The sequence below is a fragment of the Sciurus vulgaris genome, assembly GCF_902686455.1.
Source record: "Sciurus vulgaris genome assembly, chromosome: 4".
Classification (NCBI taxonomy): domain Eukaryota; kingdom Metazoa; phylum Chordata; class Mammalia; order Rodentia; family Sciuridae; genus Sciurus; species Sciurus vulgaris.
The window spans coordinates 88,526,871-88,552,724 of NC_136464.1; the positions used below are offsets into that span (position 1 = coordinate 88,526,871).

The 25,854-nt window shown below is 42.5% G+C and overlaps 2 protein-coding genes across 11 annotated transcripts in view; one reads left to right on the top strand and one right to left on the bottom strand.

Annotated features, from left to right (window-relative positions):
• ARHGAP22 (Rho GTPase activating protein 22) overlaps nucleotides 1-25,854 on the top strand; it is a 225,663-nt gene that overhangs the window by 173,804 nt on the left and 26,005 nt on the right. For 5 of the 10 annotated variants that reach the window (XM_079137587.1, XM_079137584.1, XM_079137586.1 and 2 more), the window contains one exon: nucleotides 19,081-19,257. The exons of 2 other annotated variants lie outside the window; for them this stretch is intronic. In XM_079137587.1, coding sequence (XP_078993713.1) covers nucleotides 19,081-19,257 — 177 coding nt within the window. Of the gene's footprint in view, nucleotides 1-3,787; nucleotides 4,415-19,080; nucleotides 19,258-25,854 lie in introns of those variants that run through there. 3 more of the 10 variants (XM_079137589.1, XM_079137590.1, XM_079137593.1) reach the window with 2 other exon arrangements.
• LOC306658810 (glutamate dehydrogenase 1, mitochondrial-like) lies at nucleotides 10,883-13,146 on the bottom strand. The gene has a single exon (XM_079136110.1). It carries the CDS (start codon nucleotides 13,129-13,131, stop codon nucleotides 11,455-11,457), a length of 1,677 nt encoding a protein of 558 aa, XP_078992236.1. The 5' UTR covers nucleotides 13,132-13,146; the 3' UTR covers nucleotides 10,883-11,454.

Consider the following 25,854-nt stretch of genomic DNA (forward strand, 5'->3'; position numbering starts at 1 on the left):
CTGAGGAAGTAGATGAGGAGCCTTTGCTTCATTCCTGGGTCCCCAGCAGTCCTCTGCCTCTTCCTTCTGAATCTTTGTTTCCAAAGGGCCTCCTTCCTTCCCTTTCTATTCAGCCTTCTTTTGTGGCACATGCTGAGGTCACAGGACCACCCTCACCTACCTGGTGTCAGCCTACTATTCCCCCTTGGCACATCTTTATTGTCCCCTCCACCTTCCCTTTTCTCCTTTTTTATGTTTATACAATTGAAAGGCTTTCTAGGAGTGCAGAGCTGAGTTGTCAGCCTCCATGGATCCTGGGATGAGGGAACTGCGGCTTATAATAACCGAGAAGGGAGGCAGAAAACAGAAAACCCAGTTGTCCCCTAAGAACTTCTACCTGTTATTGATCCACCCAAAGGAGATGGAGCGCTGCCTGGGAGCCAAACCTGTCAGTGGCCCTGAGGCCTGCACAGGGGGACAGATCAGTGTCCTGCTGCTCTTTGGAAGTGGGACTTTGCTTTTATTTGCTGAGTGAGTGCATCTTACCTTTTGTTCATTTCCACATCAGAGGCCTCAACTATAGATGTGCAGGCAGCTTATTGTCCAGGTTCCGTGATCACACCCTGGTACGGTTTGGACATGAAGTGTCCCCCAAAAGCTCTGAGGTTAGTGCAGGAATGTTCAGAGGCAAGATGATTGGATTATGAGAGCTAACCTAATCAGTTCATCCTAATTTTAAAGGGCTACTGTGCTGGTAACTCTGGGCTGTGGGAGCATGGCTGGAAGAGGTGGATCACTGGGGGTGTGTCTGGAAGGGTTCATCTTCCCTGCGGCCCCTTTGCCTGGCTTTCTCTGCTTCCTGACCACCATGAGCAGAGCAGTTTCTCTCCACCCTGCCTTTCCACCATGATGTTCTGCCTTACCTTGGGGCCAGAGCAATGGAGTCTGCTAACCATAAACTAAATCTTTGAAACCATGAGCTTTAGATTAACTTTTTCTCCTCTAAGTTGTTGTTGTTGTTGTTGTTTTTTGGGGGGGGGTGAGGGGCACCAGGGATTGAACTCAGGCATTGGACCACTGAACCACATCCCCAACCCTGTTTTGTATTTTATTTAGAGACAGGGTCTCACTGAGTTGCTTAGCACCTCACTTTTGCTGAGACTGACTTTGAACTCTTGACCCTCTTGTCTCAGCCTCCCAAGCCACTGGGACTATAGCCATGTGCCACTGTGCCTGGCTCTAAGTTGTTCTTGTCAAGTATTTTGTTCACAGTGATGAAAAGCTGACTGACATACACCCAAAGGAGTGCAGGAAGGTGTCAGTACACTAGGAGATCAGCTGACAGGTAGCTTCTCCAGCTAGGGAGGCCTCCCTGCTGCTCCCCTGCCATCCCTATGCAGTGATGGGTAGCTGATTATCCCAAGCTAGGATCTGGAGAAAGCTCAGTGGGAGCAGCTTACAGTTAGTAGTCTATGAGCCACCTTGACATCACCCCTTCATCCTTAGAGGTGTACCAGACAGCATCCCCAAGCACACTGGTAAACTTGTTAGGGCAGGATATGAGTAGGAGACTCCTCCCATTATTGAGCTAGAAGAGAAAAATCCATAAAGTAGCAACCCCTAACACTTCCGTACAGATGACCTTATCTAGTGTCACTAGTTTCCTTCTTCTAAAGATTCTGGCAGGCACTAGGTGAGAGTCCAGGGGATATCTGGGGAAGGAGGTTGAGTCCCGGAAGCTAAGGTGAAGAGAGTGGCCAGAAGCAGCAGCAGCTCTGGGCTGGGAATTCCAGCCTTTGTGACTATGGGCAGTCCATCTCTCCAAGCCTCAGTTTTCTTACCTGTAAAAGGAGAATCAGATCACCTATCTCACAAGTTACAGAGGAGTTAAAATGCCACATTATACCTATTTACCAGAGCTGGTGTATAGTAGGCAGCAACTGCTTTTATTTGGGATTATTATCATCCTTTTCGTTATTATTTTTATTAGAAGAGTTATGAGGATGTTCAATGCCAGATCCCCAACCCCTGTCCAGGCTGCTAATGCTGGACCACAAAAGCAAATGCTATGTTTCATGCATGATGGGGTTTGCATGCATGATCTCTTGTAGCTCCCAAGAGTTACAAATTACCTCCAAAGTTAGTGGCTTAACACACAAATATTTACCATTCCAAGTTTCCATGGATCAGGAATCCAGGCATGACTCTCACAAGCTGATGTAGGTGTTGGTGGCGGTGGCTGTGGTCTCATCCGAAGGCCTGACTGAGCCTCAGGCTCCATCACATGGCCATTAGTAAGGGACAGTTCCTTGAGGGCTATTGAACAGTCCCTTGCTGGCTGTTGACTGGAGGCTGTTCTCAGTTCCTTGCCACGTGATTTTCCCTACAGGGTAGCCCACAGCATGGCAGTGGCTTCCATCAGAACCAGTCAGTGAGAAGAGAGGACATGCCAGACAGAAGTCACAGCCTATTTGTAACCTAATCTCAGAAATGACATTGTCACTTTCTGCAGCGTTCCATTCATTAAAAGCAACTTGCTAGGTTCAGCCCACATTCATAAGAGGTGATTATGCAAGGGTGTGAATACCAGAAGGCAGCGTCCACTGGGGGCCATCTTAAAGTCTGCCCACCATATGATGGAACCAAGGCCACCTGCCTGGGGGCATTCAGATCCTCAGCCCTCCCGAGTGGGCATGAGTGGCCACTGCTGTAGGAGGCCAGCAAGGAATTTCCCCTAACTGACCAGGATTAGTTACTAGTCATGTGATCTTGAACTTCACCCTCCTTTAAGTATCTCTTTTCTTATCTGTGAAGTGGGTGTTGTAATTGTACCACAATATAGGGTTGTTGTGAGGAGCTAGAGCTAAAACCTGCAAGTTCTTAGAATGGTGCCCAGCATATGCTAATAAGTTCTCAATAAAAGTTTGGTATTCTAAGTAACAAAAAATTGCCTGTCATACCACAGAGCCCTCCAGGTGCTCCACAATGACTGCTGCCCTTCATTGAGCCCCTACTGTTTTCCAGGACTGGACTAAGTCCCTGAGGATACCGGGAGAATAGGGGGCAAGGTCTGCTTTCAGGAAAAGTACATCCCTGAAACAGAGATGCACCATAACCATGTATATAAACAAGCAAGCTGTTTTCCAATCAGGATGATTTCTGTAGAGTGAAAGCAGCCTGAGAGTAATTGGCAGGAGGGGGCAGTTCTTGGACAAAGTTTCTCATTCAGGGAGGTTTCTCTGAGTGACTTTTGAGTTGAAGCCTGAAGGTGAGGAGGGGTTGTTTTAGAGCTCCTGAGAGGGAGCAGAGATTCTAGCTGGAAGAGGACCAGCCTGAGACACAACAGGGAGCTGGGATTTCTGATGACACATGGGTGGTATCAGACAAACATGACTTCTTGCTGCCTACTTGCTGACCAAAGCTGGGTGTCCGTTCCTGCCCCAGCCCTCCAGGAAATATCTTCAGAGCTGCTCCTTGGTTCAGGCTCCTGACACCATGTCCAGAAGGAGCAAATGATGCTAGAGGCCAGTCTGACAAGGAAGCTGGCTCCCGTTCCCTTTGTCTTGAAGTGGGGGAAACACCATAAGGGTAGCAGCCGATTTCTTGGGAAGAATCTGAAACAGTTAAGTTCGAATTCTGGGTGTGCCACTTCCCAGCAGGTGACCTTCCTGTCCTGTCTGCAATACCAGGCAGACAGTGCCTCCCTTACAAGGTGTCAGGGCACATATATACCATGTGAAAGTGCCATGCCCAACCCTGACTTTGTCTCATCCAGTCTTCATCATAACCCCATGAGATAGGTCCAGGGATCAGTCTCATTTTACTGGTGAGAAAATGGAAATAGAAACAGAAAGGTTAAGTAACTAGCTCAAGACCTCCTTCCAGTAAGCACTTGCATTTATCCGGCTTCTTCCTTATATTCTTTAATCTCCCCAACCTAGAGAGGGATAGCAGCCCTAGTGACTGAGCCTGTCTCAAACCCCTCCCTCATGCTGGGGAAAGGGATGATTTTGCATTCTCCACTGAGCCCAGGGCACTTACCTGACTCCAGGGCAAGGTGTAGGGCAGGAAGTGCACTGGTGGCTAAAGAGTGACCTGCTATGTGATTTCCATAGTGCCTTCTTCCAGCAGTCCCTGCACCCGCAGGAGGTCCCCATGGGGATTCTGGCAGATCTTTCTCACCCTGCCCTGGATATTCCCCACCTTTGGGCACTGAGAAATGCAGAAGTCCCCAAGAGAGTCAAAAGGCCCTGACCCAGCACACAGGAGAGTGCACTGGAGACTGCAGCTCTCCCACTGGAGTCTCTCCTGCCTGTGGGCCTGGCTGCCCTCCTGACCCAGGCACGCCAGCCCCTCTCACCACACCCTGCAGCTTCTCGCACCATGCCCTTCTGCCCTTCCAAGCATCTGAAGAGGATTAGGCGTCTGCCCCATGGTAAGTGGGCAGCCAGAGTCACAGGCATGCTACAGGAACACCTGGACAGGGGTGTGGGAGGGTGAGTAACCCTTGAAGGGCAAGAGGTATTTGCTGACTCTAAGCCATAAAGAGAAATCAAAGAAGGGATGTCTTGCAGGTGGGTTCAGCCTGGAGCACATTCTCAGGGACGGACTGGGGAGGCTGACCCTGGGGATTCTCTGTGGATGCTTGAGGGTGCCACTCCCTGAGTCCCAGCACTTCTCTTGGGAAAATGGTATGAAGAATAATGTCACCAATGGACAGCATACCCTCCTATACCACCCAATCTACACTGCTCAAAAACTGTCCAGTACTGTAGCCACCAGTCTCTTCTGGCTATACATGAAATTTGTCTAGTCCAATGGAGAGGTGCTATAATGCTTAAATATACATCAAAATTTTGAAGACTCATAAATATATTTTTTAAGCTCAATAATTTTAATTGCATGCTAACACTAATTATAGTATTGTGACTATATTGGGATAAATGGAATTAATTATTTAAAATAGTTATACCTAGGTCTGGAGGTATAACTGGTAGAGGACATGCTTAGCATGTAGGAGGCCCTGGGTTCAATCCCCAGTACTAATAAACAAACAAATGATTACACCTGTTTCTTGTTAGTTTTTTTCACATAGCTACTAAAACATTTTAAATTGCTCGTGTAGTTCATGTTGTATTTCCATTGGAGCACAGCAGTTTAGACATTGTGTATCCCTGAGACTTGGCCTTCACTTCTGGGAATCCTGCTGCTGGGTTCCTTGCCCTTCTGGGCAGTGAGGAGGATGACAGTGTGCATGGGACAAATCATACATTGTTGCTACTGCCTCTTTTATTGTATTGTATTTTATTTTTGTTGCTCAAATTAAGCTATTATTTTTAATTTTAAAAATTTATTCTAATTGGTTATACATGACAGTATGCATTTTGACACATTGTACACAAATGGAACACAACTTCAAATTTCTCTGGCTGTACATGAGTAGTGTATTTTTTAAATTTATTTTTTACTGATACATGATAACATAAAAATTACACATTAATGGAGTACCATGTAATATTTCAATACGTGTATGTTGAATAATGTTTAAATCAGGTTAAACATATTTATCTCTTCAAACATTTATTTAGTAATTTCTAGTTTTAAGTTTGGTATCATTTGCTTATATAGAAAATCAAAGTGGAAGACAAAGTTGGGGGAGGGAAAAGGTACAGAAATATATTGAATTAGGGTTGCCAGCAAGTATTCCCAGAAAGATGTCAACTGGCTACTGCTACTTTTAAGTGGTCTTGTTTTGTTTAACATTTTCCTTAAACCCTGGTAGGAGACAGCCAGGCCAGGTATACACTGATTAGTTCATCAGAACATCATGGAACATGTCCCATAATACAGTGGTTCACAAAATGCTTTCACACATATTTTTTTACTTTCATTTTCTTTTTTTTCTTTCTTTCTTTTTTTTTTTTGAATTTCAGAAGGTTTTATTAATTTATTCATTTTAGAAATGTTGGGAACTCTCCTCCGAGTACCTAGAGACTTTCCGTCGAACATCATTTTTTTTTTTTTTTTATTGTAAACAAATGGGATACATGTTGTTTCTCTGTACATGGCGTAAAGGCATACCATTTGTGTTATCATAAATTTACATAGAGTAATGTTGTTTGATTCATTCTGTTATTTTTTCCCTTCCCCCCACCCCTCCCACCCCTCTTTACCCTCTATACAGTACTTCCTTCCTCCATCCTTGCCCCCCTCCCTAACCCTAACTCTAACCCTAACACTAACCCTTCCCTCCCCCCCATTTTGTGTCATCATCCACTTATTAGCGATATCATTCGTCCTTTGGCTTTTTGAGATTGGCTTCTCTCACTTAGCATGATATTCTCCAATTTCATCCATTTCCCTGCAAATGCCATAATTTTATCATTCTTTATGGCTGAGTAATATTCCATTGTATATATATACCACAGTTTCTTTATCCACTCATCAATTGAAGGGCATCTAGGTTGGTTCCACGGTCTGGCTATTGTGAATTGAGCAGCTATGAACATTGATGTGGCTGTATCTCTGTAGTATGCTGATTTTGAGTCCTTTGGGTACAGGCCAAGGAGTGGAATAGCTGGGTCAAATGGAGGGTCCATTCCAAGTCTTCTAAGGAATCTCCACACTGCTTTCCAGAGTGGCTGCACTAATTTGCAGCCCCACCAGCAATGTATGAGTGTACCTTTCTCCCCACATCCTCGCCAACACCTGTTGTTGCTCGTATTCTTGATAATCGCCATTCTAATTGGGGTGAGATGGAATCTTTGGGTGGTTTTGATTTGCATTTTTCTTATTACTAGAGATGTTGAACATTTTTCCATATGTTTGTTGATTGCTTGTAGATCTTCTTCTGTGAAGTGTCTATTCATTTCCTTAGCCCATTTGTCGAATGGATTATTTGAATTCTTGGAGTAGAGTTTTTTGAGTTCTCTATGGATTCTGGAGATTAGTGCTCTATCTGAAGTATGATTGGCAAAGATATTCTCCCACTCTGTAGGCTCTTTCTTCGCATTGCTGATAGTTTCCTTTGCTGAGAGAAAGCTTTTTAGTTTGAATCTATCCCAGTTATTGATTCTTGCTTTTATTTCTTGTGCTATGGGAGTCCTGTTAAGGAAGTCTGATCCTAGACCAACAAGGTGAAGATCTGGACCTACTTTTTCTTCTATAATCTGCAGGGTCTCTGGTCTGATTCCAAGGTCCTTAATCCATTTTGAGTTTAGTTTCGTGCATGGTGAGAGATATGGGTTTAGTTTCATTCTGTTGCATATGGATTTCCAATTCTCCCAGCACCATTTGTTGAAGAGGCTATCTTTTCTCCATTGCATATTTTTGGCCCCTTTGTCTAGTATGAGAAAATTGTATTTATTTGGGTTTGTGTCCATGTCCTCTCTTCTGTACCATTGATCTACCTTTCTATTTTGGTACCAATACCATGCCGTTTTTGTTACTATTGCTTTGTAGTAGAGTTGAAGTTCTGGTATTGCAATACCCCCTGTTTCACTCTTCCTGCTAAGGATTGCTTTAGCTATTCTGGGTTTCTTATTCTTCCAGATGAATTTCATAATTGTTTGCTCTATTTCTGTAAGGTATGTCATTGGGATTTTAATTGGAATTGCATTGAATGTGTATAGCACTTTAGGTAGTATGGCCATTTTGACAATATTAATTCTTCCTATCCAAGAACATGGAAGATCTTTCCATCTTCTAAGGTGTTCTTTAATTTCTTTCTTTAGTGTTGTATAGTTCTCATTGTAGAGGTCTTTCACCTCTTTTGTGAGATTGATTCCCAAGTATTTTATTTTTTTCAAGGCTATTGTGAATGGGGTAGTTTTCCTAATTTCTCTTTCTGAAGATTCATCACTTATGTATAAAAGTGCGTTGGATTTATGGGCATTGATCTTGTAACCTGCTACTTTACTGAATTCACTTATGAGTTCTAAGAGTTTTCTGGTGGAATTTCCAGGTTCCTCTAAATATATAATCATGTCATCTGCGAACAGGGATAGTTTGAGTTCTTCTTTTCCAATTCGTGTCCCTTTAATTTCTTTGGTTTGTCTAATTGCTCTGGCCAGAGTCTCAAGAACGATGTTGAATAGAAGTGGTGAAAGAGGGCATCCCTGCCTTGTTCCAGTTTTTAGGGGGAATGCTTTCAGTTTTTCACCATTTAGAATGATATTAGCCATGGGCTTAGCATAAATGGCCTTTACAATGTTAAGGAATGTTCCCACTATCCCTGTTTTTTCTAGTGTTTTGAGCATGAAGGGGTGCTGTATTTTATCAAATGCTTTTTCTGCATCTATTGAAATAATCATGTGATTCTTGACTTTAAGTCTATTAATATGGTGAATTACGTTTATTGATTTCCTGATGTTGAACCAACCTTGCATCCCTGGGATGAAACCTACTTGATCATGGTGCACTATCTTTTTAATATGTTTTTGTATGCGATTTGCTAAAATTTTGTTGAGAATTTTTGCATCGATGTTCATTAAGGATATTGGTCTGAAATTTTCTTTCCTTGATGAGTCTCTGTCTGGTTTAGGTATCAGTGTGATATTGGCTTCATAGAATGAGTTTGGGAGGGTTCCCTCCTCTTCTATTTTATGGAATACTTTGAGAAGTATTGGAATGAGCTCTTCTTAAAAGGTTTTGTAGAACTCGGCTGAGAACCCATCTGGTCCCGGACTTTTCTTTGTTGGTAGGCTTTTGATGACTTCTTCTATTTCAGTACTTGAAATTGGTCTATTTAAATTGTGTATGTCCTCCTCGTTCAGTTTAGGCAATTCATATGTCTCTAGAAACCTGTTGATGTCTTCGAGGTTTTCTGTTTTGTTGGAGTATAGATTTTCAAAATAGCTTCTAATTATGTTTTGTATTTCAGTCCTGTCTGTTGTGATATTTCCTTGTTCATTCCGAATTTTAGTGATTTGGGTTTTCTCTCATCTTCTCTTTGTTAGTGTGGCTAAAGGTTTATCAATTTTGTTTATTTTTTCGAAGAACCAACTATTTTGTCAATTTTTTGTATTGTTTCTTTTGTTCAATTTCATTGATTTCAGCTCTGAGTTTAACTATTTCCTGTCTTCTACTACTTTTGGTGCTGTTCTGTTCTTTTATTTCTAGGGCTTTGAGCTGTAGTGTTAGTTCGTTTATTTGTTGAGTTTTACTTCTTTTATTAAATGCGCTCCATGAAATAAATTTCCCTCTAAGTACTGCTTTCATAGTGTCCCAGAGATTTTGATATGATGTTTCTTTGTTCTCATTTACCTCTAAGAATTTTTTAATTTCCTTCCTAATATCTTCTGTTATCCATTCATCATATAATAACATATTGTTTAATCTCCAGATGTTGTAATAGTTTCTGTGTTTTACTCTTTCATTTATTTCTAACTTCAATCCATTATGATCTGATAGAATGCATGGTAGTGTCTCTATCTTCTTGTATTTGCTAACATTAGCTTTGTGGCATAATATATGGTCTATTTTAGAGAAGGATCCATGTGCTGCTGAGAAGAAAGTGTATTCGCTGTTGGTTGGATGGTATATTCTATAAATGTCCGTTAAGTCTAAATTATTGATTGTGTTATTGAGATCTACGGTTTCTTTGTTCAATTTTTATCTGGAAGATCTGTCCAGTGGTGAGAGAGGTGTGTTAAAATCACCTAGTATTATTGTGTTATGGTCTATTTGGTTTCTGAAATTGAGAAGGATTTGTTTGACATACATGGATGAGCCACTGTTTGGGGCATAGATGTTTATGATTGTTATATCTTGCTGATTTATGCTTCCCTTAAGCAGTATGAAATGACCTTCTTTATCCCTTCTGACTAACTTTGACTTGAAGTCCACATTATCTGAAATGAGGATGGATACTCTATCTTTTTTGCTGAGTCCATGTGCATGGTATGTTTTTCCCCATCCTTTCACCTTTAGTCTATGGGTATCTTTTTCTATGAGGTGAGTCTCTTGCAGGCAACATATTGTTGGATCTTTCTTTTTAATCCAATCTGCCAGTCTATGTCTTTTGATTGATGAATTCAGGCCATTAACATTCAGGGTTATTATAGAGATATGATTGGTTTCCTGATCATTTGGTTCATTTTTAAAATTTTATTTATTTATTTGTTTGACACAACTTGTTTCCTCCTTTATTTGACAATTCCTTTAGGATAATTCCTCCCTTTGCTGATTTGCTTCTTTGTTTTTCATCTCTTCCTCATGGAATATTTTGCTGAGAATGTTCTGTAATGCTGGCTTTCTTTTTGTAAATTCTTTTAGCTTTTGTTTATCATGGAAGGATTTTATTTCATCGTCAAATTTGAAGGTAAGTTTTGCTGGGTATAAGATTCTTGGTTGGCATCCATTTTGTTTCAGGGCTTGAAAAATGTTGTTCCAGGCCCTTTTAGCTTTTAGGGTCTGGATTGAAAAATCTGCTGATATCCATATTGGTTTCTCCCTGAATGTCATTTGATTCTTTTCTCTTGCAGCCTTTAAAATTCTGTCTTTATTTTGTATGTTAGGTATTTTCATTATAATGTGCCTTGGTGTGGGTCTGTTGTAATTTTGTGTATTTGGAGTCCTATAAGCCTCTTGAACTTGATTTTCCATTTCATTCTTCAGATTTGGGAAATTTTCTGATATTATTTCAGTGAATAGATTGTTCATTCCTTTGGTTTGTTTCTCTAAGCCTTCCTCAATCCCAATAATTCTTAAATTTGGCCTTTTCATGATATCCCATAGTTCTTGTAGATTCTGTTCATGATTTCTTACCATCTTCTCTGTTTGTTCAACTTTGTTTTCAAGGTTAAATATTTTGTCTTCAATGTCTGAGGTTCTGTCTTCCAGGTGTTCTATCCTATTGGATATGCTTTCTATGGAGTTCTTTTTTTTTTTTTTTTTTTTTTTAAGTGATTCAAGGCAATTTTATTACAGCAGCATGTACTTATTTTATTCTATGAGAATAAAATGCATACGAGACAGCTTTTATTTTTGTTTGCAGCTTGTAAAACTGAGTTATTATGCAGATGTAATATCAATAACTCATTTGAGGACCATGCTACTTTCTGAAAACAGTATCTCTAATTCTCACATGTGTCCAAGTTATAGTACGTCCCAGATTTGTCCAGAGCAAAACTGAGTGACTGTTCTTGACTGCTTTCCCTGGTAATAGCACTGACTATGTTAGAAGAGCCCTGGAGCAAGGCAGCACAGTCAGGCAAAAGACTTTTTATTTAAAAGCAAAGTGCCTAAATGGCTCTCTGGAATAGGTGATTTCTACTTTCATACTCATCAGATTGTACAGATCCCCTAAACTTAATTTCTTTCTTCTTAAGGGGCTGAACAGATTGACTTGTTGAGAACAGTGTCCATTGTTTAATGAGTCATGAGAGAAAGATTTCTGCAGTTACATGTAAACTTGTGATAGGTCAGCAGAAGTTTTAGGTGAAGAGGGTGATGAGGAAGTTAACCAAGATCCATCTATGTGAAGGTCACGCCAGCTTCGTTGTACACTTTGAAGACTTTCTCAATGGCATTGACATAGGCAGCTGTTCTCAGGTCCAAGCCCAGGTTATACTTCATGGCTGTACGCATAATTTGCCTGGCTGAACGCTCCATGGTGTAGGCTAACCCAGAATGCACAATGTCTTTCTCTGATGCACCTGATATCCTGTCCTGGAACTCTGCAGTGGGTACGACAGGAATTGTTCCACCATGCTTTCCAAATTTTCTTTCTAAACTCTCTTGAACAGACATGAGCAAGTGGTAGTTAGAATCCCTTTCGTATTTGAAGGTTAATCGGCCATAGCTGACATGATTCAGATTCTTCAGCCACTCAAAGTAAGATACTGTCACTCCACCAGCATTTAAGTAGAGATCTGGAATAACCATGATGTTCCTCTCCAGAAAAATCTTATCAGCTTCTGGAGTGGTTGGTCCATTAGCACCTTCAGCAATGATCTTGGCTTTGACTCTGGGTGCATTGGATTTGGTCAACTGCTTCTCACTGGCAGCAGGGATCAGTATATCACAGTCAGCCTCCAAGATACTTCCTTCATATACCTTTGCCTTGGGGAAGCCCAGAATTGATCCATGTTGCAATTTGAAATCTTCCAGTTCCTTTGGGTCAATACCATCTGGATTCCATATACTCCCATCAGATTCACCAACACCAACACATTTAGCACCAAAACGATGTAAATACCTCATAGAGTGCAGGCCCACGTTACCAAACCCCTGAACCACAAATGTTTTATCTCCAAATCCTGGTGTTATTCCTAAAATGCTCATGTAAGAAGCTTCATTGATAAAGTTTTCAATTCCATGGAAAACACCACGGCCAGTAGCAGAGATGCGTCCATGGATGCCTCCTTGACTGATGGGTTTACCAGTAACACAGGCATGTGCATTAATATCATAGTGCCCTATGGTGCTGGCATAGGTATCAGCCATCCAGGACATCTCCCGCTCGCCTGTGCTCATGTCCGGGGCAGGCACATCAATGCCAGGACCAATAAAACCTTTTTTGGCGAGCTCCATAGTGAACCTTCTTGTGATCTTCTCCAATTCATTATCTGTATAGTTCTTGGGATTGATCTTAACACCTGCTTTAGCACCCCCAAATGGAACATCAACCACTGCACACTTGTAAGTCATCAGAGAAGCCAATGCTTTTACTTCATCTACACTCACATCAGTGCTGTAACGGATACCTCCCTTGCACGGCGTGCGGTGCTGGCTGTGCTGGGCCCGGTAACCCTCGATGACCTCCCAGGAACCGTCGTCGCGCCGAATGGGGAAGGAGAGGCTCAGCACATGGTTGCAGGGCTTGATGATTCGCAGGATGCCTCGCACCCGGTTCCGCTTCTGCTCCTCGCTCTCCCGGGTCTTCAGGTCCTCCACCAGCTTGTCCTCCACGATGCTGGCGCCAGGGTCGAAGAAGCCCTCCACCATCTTGAAGAAGTTGGGGTCGTCTTCGCGGTCGGCCGCCGCCTCACTGTAGTGGCGCCGGGCGGGCGGCGTGAACCCGGGTTGCGGGGAGGCGGCGGGCTGCCCGGGGGCCCAGCCCAGCAACGCGGCCGAGTCCGCTGCCGCCGAGCCCAGCACAGCGGGTCCGGCGCGCAACAGCAGCAGCGCTTCGCCCAAGCGGCAGTACATGGCGGAGAGTAGAAGCCAGGGGCCAGCGGGCCGCAGGAGAGGTGTGCTCGGAGGCCTGGGACTGAGGGAGCTCTATGGAGTTCTTAATTTGGTTTATTGTTTCCTTCATGTCAAGGATTTCTGTTTGGTTTTTTTTCAATATCTCTAACTCTTTATTGAAATGATCTTTTGCTTCCTGTATTTGCTCTTTTAACTGTCGATTGGTGCGATCATTCAATGCTTGCATTTGCTCTTTCATCTCATCATTCAGTGCATACATTTGCTCTTTCATCTCATCGTTTGCTTCTCTGATCATTTTAATTATGTACATTCTGAACTCCTTTTCTGTCATTTCTTCTGCCATGCTGTCATTGGGTTTTATTGATGTTACATCTAGATTTGTTTGCAGCATTTTCTTCCCTTGTTTTCTCATATTGTTCAGGTATCAGTGGACCGCTGAGATATTGCAGATTTCCTCTATTGACTTACAATGTCCCTGAAGATTTCTATATATTTCCCCCCTTAGCCTTCAGTAGGCTGAAGTCTTGGAGGAAGTTGATAATGTGGTGCTCCACAAGGAAGCTGCCTCTCTAGGAGTGGTGGCCTTCAGGTGGGGTATAATCCCTGCTAGTGGGTAGAGGTGCCTCCACTTGTTGACCAATGGTCATCCAACGGGGACCTAGGCTGCGGGCTGAGGCAAGGCCTGTTTGGGCCTGAGTCTCTGGTTTTACCGTCCTTGTGGGGAAACCTCACCCGGCAGGGAAGACTCACCCGGTGGGGAGGTCTCGCTGGTCAGTTCCTTCCTAGAGGTTCCCCTCAATTTACAGGTACCGCCTGGGCTGGGCTGCCTTCCTCTGCAAAGTTCCCAGGGGCCCGGCCCTACCTCCTGGGCCTGGGAGCCTCACCCTTCGCAGATGAATCTCCTTAGGCTGCCCCTCCTCAGAGAATCTGCCCGCAGGCCTGGAACCTTTGCTCCGCCCTAAGCCTGTCTCTGTGCGGCTCTTCCACCCAGAAGCCTCCTAGATCCTGGGACCCTGCTCTGCACCCAATCGCCTGGCTATGGGGCCCCTCCTCTGAGCAGCCACCTGGGGCCCCGTACAATCGCTCTGAATTTCTTCCTGAAATACTTCCTACCATAATCTTTTTTTTTAAAGCTAACATTAATGTTCCCTAAAGTAACAGAGAAAAGATAGGCATAAATAACCAAATGCTGTAGAAAATTCCAAAACTTGTTTTATTTGTTTATTTTCATGGTGGTAGGGATGGAAACCAGAGCCTTATGCATGCCAGGCAAACACTGTACCCAGAATCACACCCCAGCCCCTCCAAAGTTTGTTTCAATAACTTATCTTCTTTGCATCTTCTTTGCACTTCTCTCCATTGCATAAATTTACATGGACAATAGAGAACAAGTTTATGGGTGAACACACCTGAATTTGCATCCTGGCCCCTGCACTTGTTTGTTTATGCGCTAAATGTTCAACTTCTGTGAGCTTCAGTTTCTGCCTCAGTAGTACTCCTAAGCTAAGGTGTTTGTAAGGATTGCATGTGACAGTATGTGTTAAGTATATTGTCCAGTATTTCACATAGAATACGTCCGTAGATGTGGTAGTATTATATTCACTTCTGAGCAGGACAAAGAGATTTTTTTTACTGATAAGCCAACAAAGGAACTAGAGTGGAATCATTGAAAAAAAAAAAAAAAAGGAAAGAAGAGAAGGACTGATCGGACCAATGAAAAATAAAAGACAGACAGACTTAAACCTAAGGATAGCAATAATCACATGTTAATTCGAGCTTGCCAGATTGGACAAAAAAGCAAAACCCAACCATATGCCTGACAAGAAATGCACTTACAGTATAAAGACACAAATAAGTTAAAAGTGAAAGGATGGGAAAAGATATTATACTGACACATCGAAAGAGAGCTGGAGTGACATCAGACAAAGGTTTCAGAACAATCATTACTAAGGAAAAGAAGGTCATTTCATCATTTCATAAATAACTGTACAGGGGATTCGCCAAGAGGATATAACAATCCTAAATATTTATGCTTCTAATAGCAGAGCTTCAAACTGTATGAAGAAAAACTGACAGAAATGCAAGGAAAAATAGACAAATGGAAAATGTTAGCTGGAGATTTCAATAACCCTTTCTTCATAATTGGTAGAACAAGTAGAAAACTTGTAAGAATATTGAAGACTTGAATAGAACTGTCTAACCAGAGCAAGATGACATTTATAGGCCACTCTGTAGCCACAGCAGAATAATTTTCCTCCGTGCACACAGAGTAGCCACAAAGATAGACCGAATTCTGGACCAAAACCGAGTTTTAATAAATATAAAAGGATTCAAGCCAGACAACATAAGGAGTCAAATTAGAAATAAAAAACAGAGATTTCTGGAAAATCCCCCCAAATTTGGAAATTAACACACTTCTAAATAACCCATTGAACAAATAAGAAGTCCAAAGGGAAATTGGAAGCTATTTGAACTGAATTAAAATGAAAGCACAACACACCAAAATCTAGGGATACCCCTCAAGCAGTACTTAAGGGAGACAATTGTAACAGGAAATACATCAGGAACCAGAAAAAGGACAAATTACACCCAAAGCAAGCAGAGGAAATTAATGCAGATCAGAGTGGAAATCAGTGAAATAGAATACAGATTGGCAAATCACAATCCATGGGCTGCTACCTGTCTTTGTAAATTAAGTTTTACCCAAATGCAGAGAAGCCCTTTTATTTACACATGACTTATAGCTGGTTTTTTGTTTGTTTGTTTGTTTGTTTTTGTTTTTTTTTCTCTCCAGAGTGGAGTGGTTGTGACAAAGACTGTCTGGCTTATAAACTTAAGATATTTACCATCCAAACTTTAACAACATTTACTAACTCAGAGAACGAATAGACAAAATCATTAAAACAAAAAGTTAGCTTGTTGAGATTGATAAAAGTGTTAAGCCTTCAGCAATACTGATAAGGGCAAAATGAGAGAAGATGCAAATGATCAATTCTCAGTATCAGTGAGAGGTCTTATATAACTAGAGATTCTTCAAATGTTAAGAGGGTAATAAAGGAATATTATAAAGAACTTTATGCTAGTAATTCAGTAACATAGATGAAACAAATTCCTTAAAAGATAAAAACTACCAAAGTTCACTCCAGAAGAAATATTTGTACTTATTAAACAAACTGAATTTATTGTTAAAACTTCCCCAGACACACACAATGGAATATTACTCAGTCTTAAAGAAGAATGAAATTACAACATTTACCAGTAAATGGATAAAACTGGAGAATACCATGCTAAGCGAAATAAGCCAATCCCCAAGAACCAAAGACCAAATGTTTTTTCTGATATGCGGATGCTAATTCACAATAGGTAGGGCCTAGGGAAGAATAATTTTGGATTAAGTGGAGGGGAATGAAGGGAGGGGAGGGGCTTGAGGATAGGAAGGATAGTAGAATGAATCTGACATTATTACCTTATGTATATATATGACTACACGACTGGTGTGATTCTACATCATGTACAACCAGAAGAAGGAGAAATTATACTCCGTTTATGTATAATGGAGTAAAATGCATTCTGCTGTCATGTATAACTAATTAAAAAAAAAAAAAAAAAAAAAAAAAACTCCCCACAATGAAAGCTCCAGACCTACTTGGCTGCACTAGTGAATTCTATCAAATACTTAAAGAAGAAATAATAGAAACACTACACAACTCTGAAAAAAATTGAGAAGTGAGAAATCCTTAATAGATTATTCTGTGAGGGCCGCATCACCATAATGCCAAAATCAGACAAAGACATTATAGGAGAAGATAACTGTGGGCCCATTTCCCTCAAAGACAAAGAAAAGTCTCAATAAGGTCAAACCCAACTGTACTTAAATAGGATAGTGGAGTTTATCTCAGCTATTTGAGGTTGGCTTGACATTTGAAAACCCATCAATGTTATTTATCATATTAACATAGTAGGATCATTTCAATAGATGCAAAAAAGACATTTAACAAAATCCAACATCTATTCCTGATAAATATTCTCAGCAAACTAGTAATAGAAGGAATTTCCTTAACCTAATAAAATATGTTCACAAAAAAACTATTATGGATATACTTAAAGGTGAAAATCTGAATGCTTCAAGATCAGGAATAAGAAGCTTGCTCCTGCCACTTCTGTTCAACATTGTATTTGAGGCTCTCATCTGTGCAATTAGAATGAAATGAAAGGTACCCAGACTGGAAAGGAAAAAGTCCCTTATAAAATTCTACCTGTCCTTATTTGCAGGTAGCATGATCACCTAAGTAGGTCCCTGGCAAGGAAGCAGAGGATAGTCTTTTCAACATATGTGCTGGAACATCCATATACAGCAGAATGAACTTTAATTCAGACCTTAGAACATGTACAAAAATTTACTCTTAGGCCTAACTAGAAATCCAAAACTCTGAAGCTTCTAAAGAAAACCTAGGAAAAAATTTTTATGACTTTGGGTTAAGCAAAGGTTTTCTCAGACACAACACAATATAATTCAAGCACATCCAATTAAAAAAAGAAAAAGATAAATTGGACCTTGTAAAATTAAAAACTCCTTCTGCTGGCACAGGCACACACGCACATGTTCTCCGCTCAGGAAGCACTTCTCCCCATCTGGGTTCCAACGCTGAGCCACAAACTCCAATGAGAAGCAGCCTAAATCTCGGGATGCTCCCTAACCGCCTTTACCCTCCCTTGGGAATATGGGTGTCAGGGACTTACCACCCACCAGAGATGGTCCTGGTTAGGTCTGACACATTGAGGCTTTAGGAAAGCGATAGTGAATTACACATTATGGGTACATAAAGACAGACTTGTTCTTAAAAATCTTTTACATTGGACTGGGGGTATAATTAGTGGTAGAGATTTCTTTAGCATGTATGAAGTTTAGTCCCTAGCCCTCCTCCCCCAACACACACACAGTCCCTTAAATTGCCCATAAAGTTCAGAATAATCTCAAAGATTAATTAATTTACACATGAGAACCAGGAGAGCTACTGGGGCAAAGGGTTCATAAGAGGTCAAGCTTTCCCATCCTCTTGCCTTTAGATATGGGTCCCGTGTCAAGTTGCGATGGGCACAGAGAATTCTGTGCTCCATCCTGCTTTAATATCCATCCTCTGATACCAGTAATCTAGGATGGGGAGGGGAGACTGTCAGGTCAGAGCTGAAGTTAAAAAGCATTTGGTGACATAGATTTAAAGCAAGGGTGGTGGCACACGCCTGTAATCCCAGCAGCTCTGGAGACTGAGGCAGGAGGATCGTGACTTCAAAGCTAGCCTCAGCAACTGTGAGATGCCAAGCAACTCAGTGAGACCCTGTCTCTAAATAAAACATAAAATAGGGCTGGGGATGTGGCTCAGTGGTTGAATGCCCGTGAGTTCAATCCCCCACAAAAAAGCAAGGAAAGGTGATTCATTTAAAATAAATCACATAATGAGACTACTGTAGGGGACTGAATTTCTCTGAGACTGGCCAAAAATCTGCATTTTTTTTCCTAATAGTGCCTTGTAGTGCCTTGTTATTTTTTCCTCCCGTATTGGGGGTTGAACTATTTACTTTTTATTTTCAGACAGAGTCTCACTAAGTTGCTGAGGCTGGCCTAGAACTTGCAATCCTCCTGTCTCAGCCTCCTGAGTAGCTGAGATTATAGGTGTGCACCACAATACCTCAATCTGAGATGCTTTTAATGATTTCTATTTTGATAAGAAAAAATAAAGTGAGTAAAGAGAAAACCAGAAAGATGGGTGAGATGTAAAGGAAATAGGCTGGAAAAATGAACCAAAAACAGGGTTGTAGTCAGAAGGCTCTGGAAAGCACTCCTCAGGAAATTAAGCTCCTAGGTGTCAGGGCTGGAGAACATGCAGCCAGGTGGGCACCCTGTTGTCCCACATGTGGACCCTGCATAAGCCTTGTCTCCCTGTCTTGCAGGTGGTGCCGGGGAGCGGGAGAAGGTGCCAGCCAACCCTGAGGCGCTCCTGCTTATGGCCAGCTCCCAGCGTGACATGGAGGACTGGGTGCAGGCCATCCGCCGGGTCATCTTGGCCCCGCTTGGCGGAGGTACTGCCCGTAGCTCGCATGCCCACCCTCTAGAACCCTTGTCTGCAGGTAATCTTGCCCTCCCCGACCCTGAGCCCCAAGTTCCCTCTCTGTTGGGACTTGCTGGCTGTGTCCTGCACATCTGACTGCAGCCTGGCCCCTCTGCTGCTGGCCTTCAAGTCACACCTCTCCCCTGTGGGCAAAGCAGATCCACTTTTCAAAAATAGGCCCTCCTCCAACCAGAGTCCTGCGGCTTATATACTGGCCTCCCTGCTTCCTCCTAAATTCTGGGTGGGTGCAAAGTGGTCTGTGCACAGGCCAGAGGTTGGCTGCAGGCTTGCTTAGGGTTATACTCCATGCATGGGTCCTGCTTCCTTCTCTTCTGCTGGGCCTTACTGAAACCACATGGGGAAAGTACCTGTTGTCACTAACTTGCTTCTTCCTTTATTCAGAAGCATTTCCTGGGTGCCTAAAAGGCACCAACTTCTATTCCAGGCACTAAGAATTCAGTGGTAAATACAACAGATCATACCTCCGCCCTCCCCTGCCCTCCATTCTCCTCAGGAGACAGACAAATATGTGTGTCTGGTGATGTCCAGGAGCAAGAGATGCAAGGAAGCAGAATAAAAAAGCTCAGTGAGAGGACAGAGGGGATGTCACTAGGGTGGCCCAGATGGTTTAATGAAGTGACTGGGAGAGCAAGAAGCATGGGGAGGGATGAGAGAACCAGCAGAGGGATGGCAAATACAAAGGCCCAGGTGGGAATCAGCTGGGCAGGCCCATGGGCCTAAGGGACTGAAGACAGGGAGTGTGTGAGGGTCTGAGGTGAGAGAGGTGGCTGGGCCCTGGAGCCGTGGTGGGGATTCTGTAGATAGATAAGAGTGGCCACAGTAGGTCAAGATAGTCATAAGACAGGAAGTAAGGGAGATATGCTGGGGTGGAGTGGAGGAGGTGGTTGGTGTGAAGTGGCCATCTGCAAATAAGTTCTGAAGATGGAGCTGGGGTTATGCTTATGGTCTGGACATGGTACAAGAGAAGGGAAGGTGACTTAACCATCTGACTGCTATCTGGATAAGTTGGTGTCCATGCAAAGTCATGAAAGAGCTTTCAGGATGGGGTCTCCATCTCTTGGGACCTGGTGGAAGAGGGCACCAACTCCCTGCTGAATGTGGAGACAGGAGTCTCAGGGCTGGGCGGGTTCTGACACCCAAGCTGGGGGCATCCTCCTCTCCCTGCAGTGTCTCATAGGTGCACACTCCAGACAGAGACAGACCCTCACCCTTGGGGCTCAGAGCCCATTTCCAGATCTTCAAGCCCCATAGACTGAGCCCATCTTTTGCCTGTCATCCTAGCCCTCCTCTCTCATCCCTGGTTACAGCCTGCCTAACCACCTTCACTAAACTATAAACACCTCACATAGAAGGGTTCGTATAGTGATGAAAGTTAAGTGATTCTCCTAGACTTCATAAATATCATCACCCTGTCAACTGTGGACTCTCTGACCCTGATGATTGCAGCAAATTTGACCTACACCTCCAGTTCAATGCCCTGGAAAGGCAGGAACCACCCAGACACTACCCCAGCCTCCCAATGGCTTCCTTCAGTGCAAGGTTGTTGAAAGTGAGCAGGTGGAACAGATTAGAGTCTAGAAACAGAATCAATCCCATGTGGCTGGACTTTGATTCATGACAGGTGGCATCTTAGAGTACCAGGAAGCAGGACATCATCAAAACCTTGAGTGGAGAAAGATTTTTTTAAAAATAACTTACAAAAGGCATTAATATTTTGGGAAAAGATTGATAAATTGTACTACACAAAACAAAAGGCATTTGTTCTTTAAAAGGCTAAAAAGGGATGTCTTCTTGGAGAAGGTGTTTGTAACACATTAAACCCATCAAATGACTCCCTCCCCAGCCTCTTACAGATCAATAAGGCAAAGATAGATAAGCCAGCAGCAACATGGGGAAGAGACTTGAATGGGCACTTTGCAAAAAAAGCAGTCATGACTGTGGACATGATCAGTGGTGCACAACCACATTGATCATCAGAGAAATGCAAATGAAACCATAACATGATACATCTGCTCACCACCAGAATGACTAAGTGAAAAGACAGTTGCAAGTGGTGATGAAGTTAAAGGGCTGGAGAATCTTGCAAATGTTACTATGCTATTGCATGTGGGAGTCCCAGAGCACCTGGAGGCATGTCCTATATAGAAATGTATGTTCAGCTTTAGGAGCACCTGATGTGCTCTGAACACATAAGATGTTCACAGCAGTCTTACTTTAATAGCCTGCCACTAACCCAAATGCCCAGCAACAATACCATGAATAAATAACTACAATGGGAAATAAATAACTACTTGGGAAATTCTACGACCTTGTGAAAGAATTGTTCTACCTAAAAATATGCATGAAAATTTCAAATGATGTAGAAATGAGGAAGCCAGATAAACTGAAAAATCATATGCTGTATCATTCCATTTGTATAAAATTTATAGCAAAAATTCATAGCAAAAATATGAAGCAAAGAAATGAATGCCTTAAAACTCAGGATGGTGGGGAGGGAGAATGAGTTTAAGAGTGGGAGAGGGGCATATGGTTTCTGGGATGGTCCTTACTTGACTTGGGTAGAGTTACACAGGTGTTCATTTTGCAATAATAATGTTAATCTGTATATTTATGTTTTAAGTACTTTTGTGGACGTGCACATATTTCACTACGTTAAAAGATCAAAAGAAAAGTAAAGAAGAGAAAACTAGACTAAGTAATTTGTCCAAGATGACATGGGCTGTGAGGGAGGCGGGTGGCACTTCTGACTTCAAAGACCACACTTGAACTAGCCCCAGCAGCATATCCAAGAGCACCAACACCCTCACACAGCTCTACCTGTGCTCGGTGGCTCAGCTCAGTGGGCCTGGCCCCCCACCCACACATCCATCTCTCTGTTTGCTCAGAATGGGTACCATTGGTGGAATCCCATGTAGAACTCAGCCTTGCCACTTCCTTGGGACCCACCATTTGTCCCCAGGCTGTGTGCTGAAGGACTAACTTCTGGTCATTAAACAGGGACTGTCATCAAAGGCACTTTATCTCCTTTCTACCAGAAGTACAGAGGAAACAGAAATGCTAGGAGCCCGCAATGCCAGTCATGTCTGGGCAAGCATGATGCTCGTAGGTGGGCTCAGGCAGCCTGGGAAGGTTTCCTGGCAGAGCCGTTGTTAACCTGGGTCTCCTGGAAAGGAGGCTTAGAGGGTCAGTCCTTCTCTGCTGTTTCATAACAGAGTCAGGAGCCCTTTCAGACATGTTTGCTCTGGGGGCCAGCAGTTACCTCTGACAGACTCTAGTAGGCAGCATGCAAGCTACAGACTGGAGGCAGTTGTCATTGCTGATGGCTTGCCCAGGGGTGGCCTACCCGGAAGATCTCATGTACATTCATTCACTCGTTCATTCACTTACTTAGCCAGTCTGTCTCTTATTTTCAAATATGTTCTAGAGGCTGGGGCAGTAGCCGTGAGCAGGAAGACAGGTCCTCATGGGAACTCACATTCTAGTTGAGGAGATGGATGATAAGAAAACTAAGCAAATCTGTCTGTAGACCTGATGGGGTAAGGGTAGTGGAGGGCAGGGATTATAGTTTGGTGACCTCTGAGTAAAGGAGATGACACCATGGGCAGAGGTGTCCATAGTGAAGAGCAGCAAGGGGACCAGGTAGCTGGAGCAGAGTGAATTATGGGCAAGAAGAGGGGGAGGCCAAGGAGGGAATGGGAACTTGTCATCATAGCAGGGTGATTGCATCCCAGGGTTTTGGACAGAGAAGTGTCAGAACCTGACAGGATCCCTTTGGTACTGTGTTGAGAATAAATGAAGGGAGGGCAGGTGAGGAGCAGGGAGACCAGTTAGGAATTCCTTACCCAATAATGCAGGTGAGAGGGGAGGGCAGCTTGCCCTGGACAGTGGTGGCGATAGGAAGTACAGTTGAATCTGGATCTGCCGGTTCAGCCAGGGTTGAAAATATTTGAGAGAGAAAAAAAAAAATGCATCTGTCCTGAACACGTACAGACTTTTTCTTCTCATTACTTTCTAAAATATGTAGTATAACAATTATGTAACTTTTATATTTCATTAGGCATTACAAATAATCTCGAAATGATTTAAAGTATGTGGGAGAATTATGTGGTTCAGTGCAAACACTAAACCATTTTACATGAGCAACTTGAGCTTCTGTGGATTTTGCTATCTGTGGGGGCTCCTAGGACAAATTCTTTATACTGCAGGATAACTGTAATTGAATTCTTGGTTTATTTTGAAGGTAGACCTGGTAGTTTTGCCAGGCTACAATGGACTTTAGAGAATGAATGAGAGAAATCATTGGTAATTCCAGAGTCTTTTGATCTAAACAACAGAAGGATGGATTGGCAATGAACAGGACCACAGGAAGTACAGTTATTTGGAAGGAAGACTGGGACTTAGTTTAGTTGAACTACTTGGTAGATGGTTCAGTTCAGATGTCAAATAAGCAGTTATATTTAAGTCTAGAGATCAAGAGAGAGAACTAGGCTGGAGAGAGACTTTGGGGGGCTACTGGCACGTAGATAAAATTTGAAGCCTTGAGGCTGGATGAGCGCTGCTGATAGATCAATTAGAGGAGGTCCCAGATTGAGTGTGCTCCTTGGTGACTTGATCAGAGGTGGCCCTGTTGGAGTTCTGGCAGTTCAGCCTAATAGTAATTGTGGAAAACAGTACAGGGGAATGGGATCATGAGCATAACCAACTTTTTCAAGGCATTTACTATAAAGGGAAAGAGGAATGGAATAGTACCTGGAGGGGAAGTCAAGTGCAAAGTGGTTTTGTGTGTGTGAGTGTTCTTTTTTAAAATATTTTTCCAGTTGTCAATGGACCTTTATTTTATTTATTTATTTGTATGTGGTGCTGAGAATCAAACCCAGTGCCTCACACATGCCAGGCAAGCACTCTACCACTGAGCCACAACCTCAGCCCCTGTGTATGTTTTAAGCTGGAATACAAAACAGCATTGCAAAAGATTGATGGTACAGCAGAACATGAGAATCATTGCTGGAGTGCCAATATGCCTCAAGGATATAGAGGCGAAATCATCAACCAAACACTGACACGCTGAATCCAGCAATTTGTAAAACAGTTATATGCTATGACTAAATGAGATTTACCCAAGGAGTGGGAGAGTGACTTAAAGCATCCGAAAATCAATTAGTGTAATATATCAGTAGAATACAGGACAGAAATCATATGAACATCCCAGTAGTTCAGGCGGCTGAGGCAGAAGGAGCACAAGTTCAAAGACAGCCTCAGCAACTTAGCAAAGCCCTGAGTAACTTAGTAAGACTCTGTCTCAAAAGATAAAAACCTGGGTTAAATGCCTGGTACCAAAAGAAAAGAAAAAATCACATGAATATCTCAGTAAACTCAGAAAAAGCATTTGATAAAAGCAAGCACACTCAGAATAAAAGAGAATTTAACCTAATAAAGGCCATCTACAAAACCCCACAGATAGCTCATACTTAATAGAGGAATACCAAATACTTTTCTTCCAAGATCAAAAACAAGGCAAGGAGTCTTGCCTTCACCACATCCAGTTAGTATTGTACTGGAAATTCTAGCTGGGCAATTAGATAAGAAAACAAAATAAAATGCCTCCAGATTGCAAAGGAAGAAGTAAAATATCTCTGTTTCCTGATGGTGTGATATTATATGTAGAAAATCCTTAGGAGTTCTTTAGGAAACCATTGCTGATTAAAAAAAAAAAAAAAAAAAAAAACTCAGCAAGGTTGCAGAATATAAGATGAATATATAAAAATCAATTATATTTGCATGCAGCAGCAATGAGCAAAATGAAAATGAAATTAAGAATCTTATTTACAATAATATGCAAAAGAGTATATTAATTAGGGATGATTTTAACAAAATAAGCGCAAAACTTGTACTCTAAAACTGCCAAAGCATTGTCAAAATAAAGGAAGATCCAAATAAGTGGAAAGATGTCCAGTGTTCATGGATCAGAAGACTTGATACTGTTGAGGGCAACACTTGCCAATCTTATCTCTGGATGTTCCTTCCTAGTTCAAGGAACATAGCCTTGGGAAGGTGCATCAGACAGTCTCTCCTTGCCAGCTTTCTAGGAGGAGAGAGAAGTCATGGCATCCTCATGGTTGTTTCAGCATATGATGGGTGATCATGTTTGAGATTATTGCCTCGTTGTCTGCAAAGAGGCCACAAGCCCCTTCAAGCCTGGGATTTATTTGCACAGCAAAGGTGCTTAGGGAAGCTGGTTGCATTGACATGTGAGGCAGAGTGGTCAAGGCTTTGGTCTGGGTGTGATCTTACCCTGCCCCTTGCTAGCTGCGTGACCCTGGCCACACCACTTACCCTCTTGGTACCTTTGTGTCCTTATTTACAAAATGGGAATAGAATCTTTGCAGTACTGTCATGAGCATTAAGAGAAAAAGAGGTGCAGTGTTCATCCCTCTCTCAGTACTAAATAGTCCTCATTCACTCAAACACTTGGTGAGCATCTGCCACATAGAGCATGGGACACAGGAGGAAGAAAACAGAGCTTCCAGTTCTGCCCCCAGGCAGATAATAACAAGGAAAGGAGATCACATGGCAAGTTGGAGCAGTGGTTCTCCAA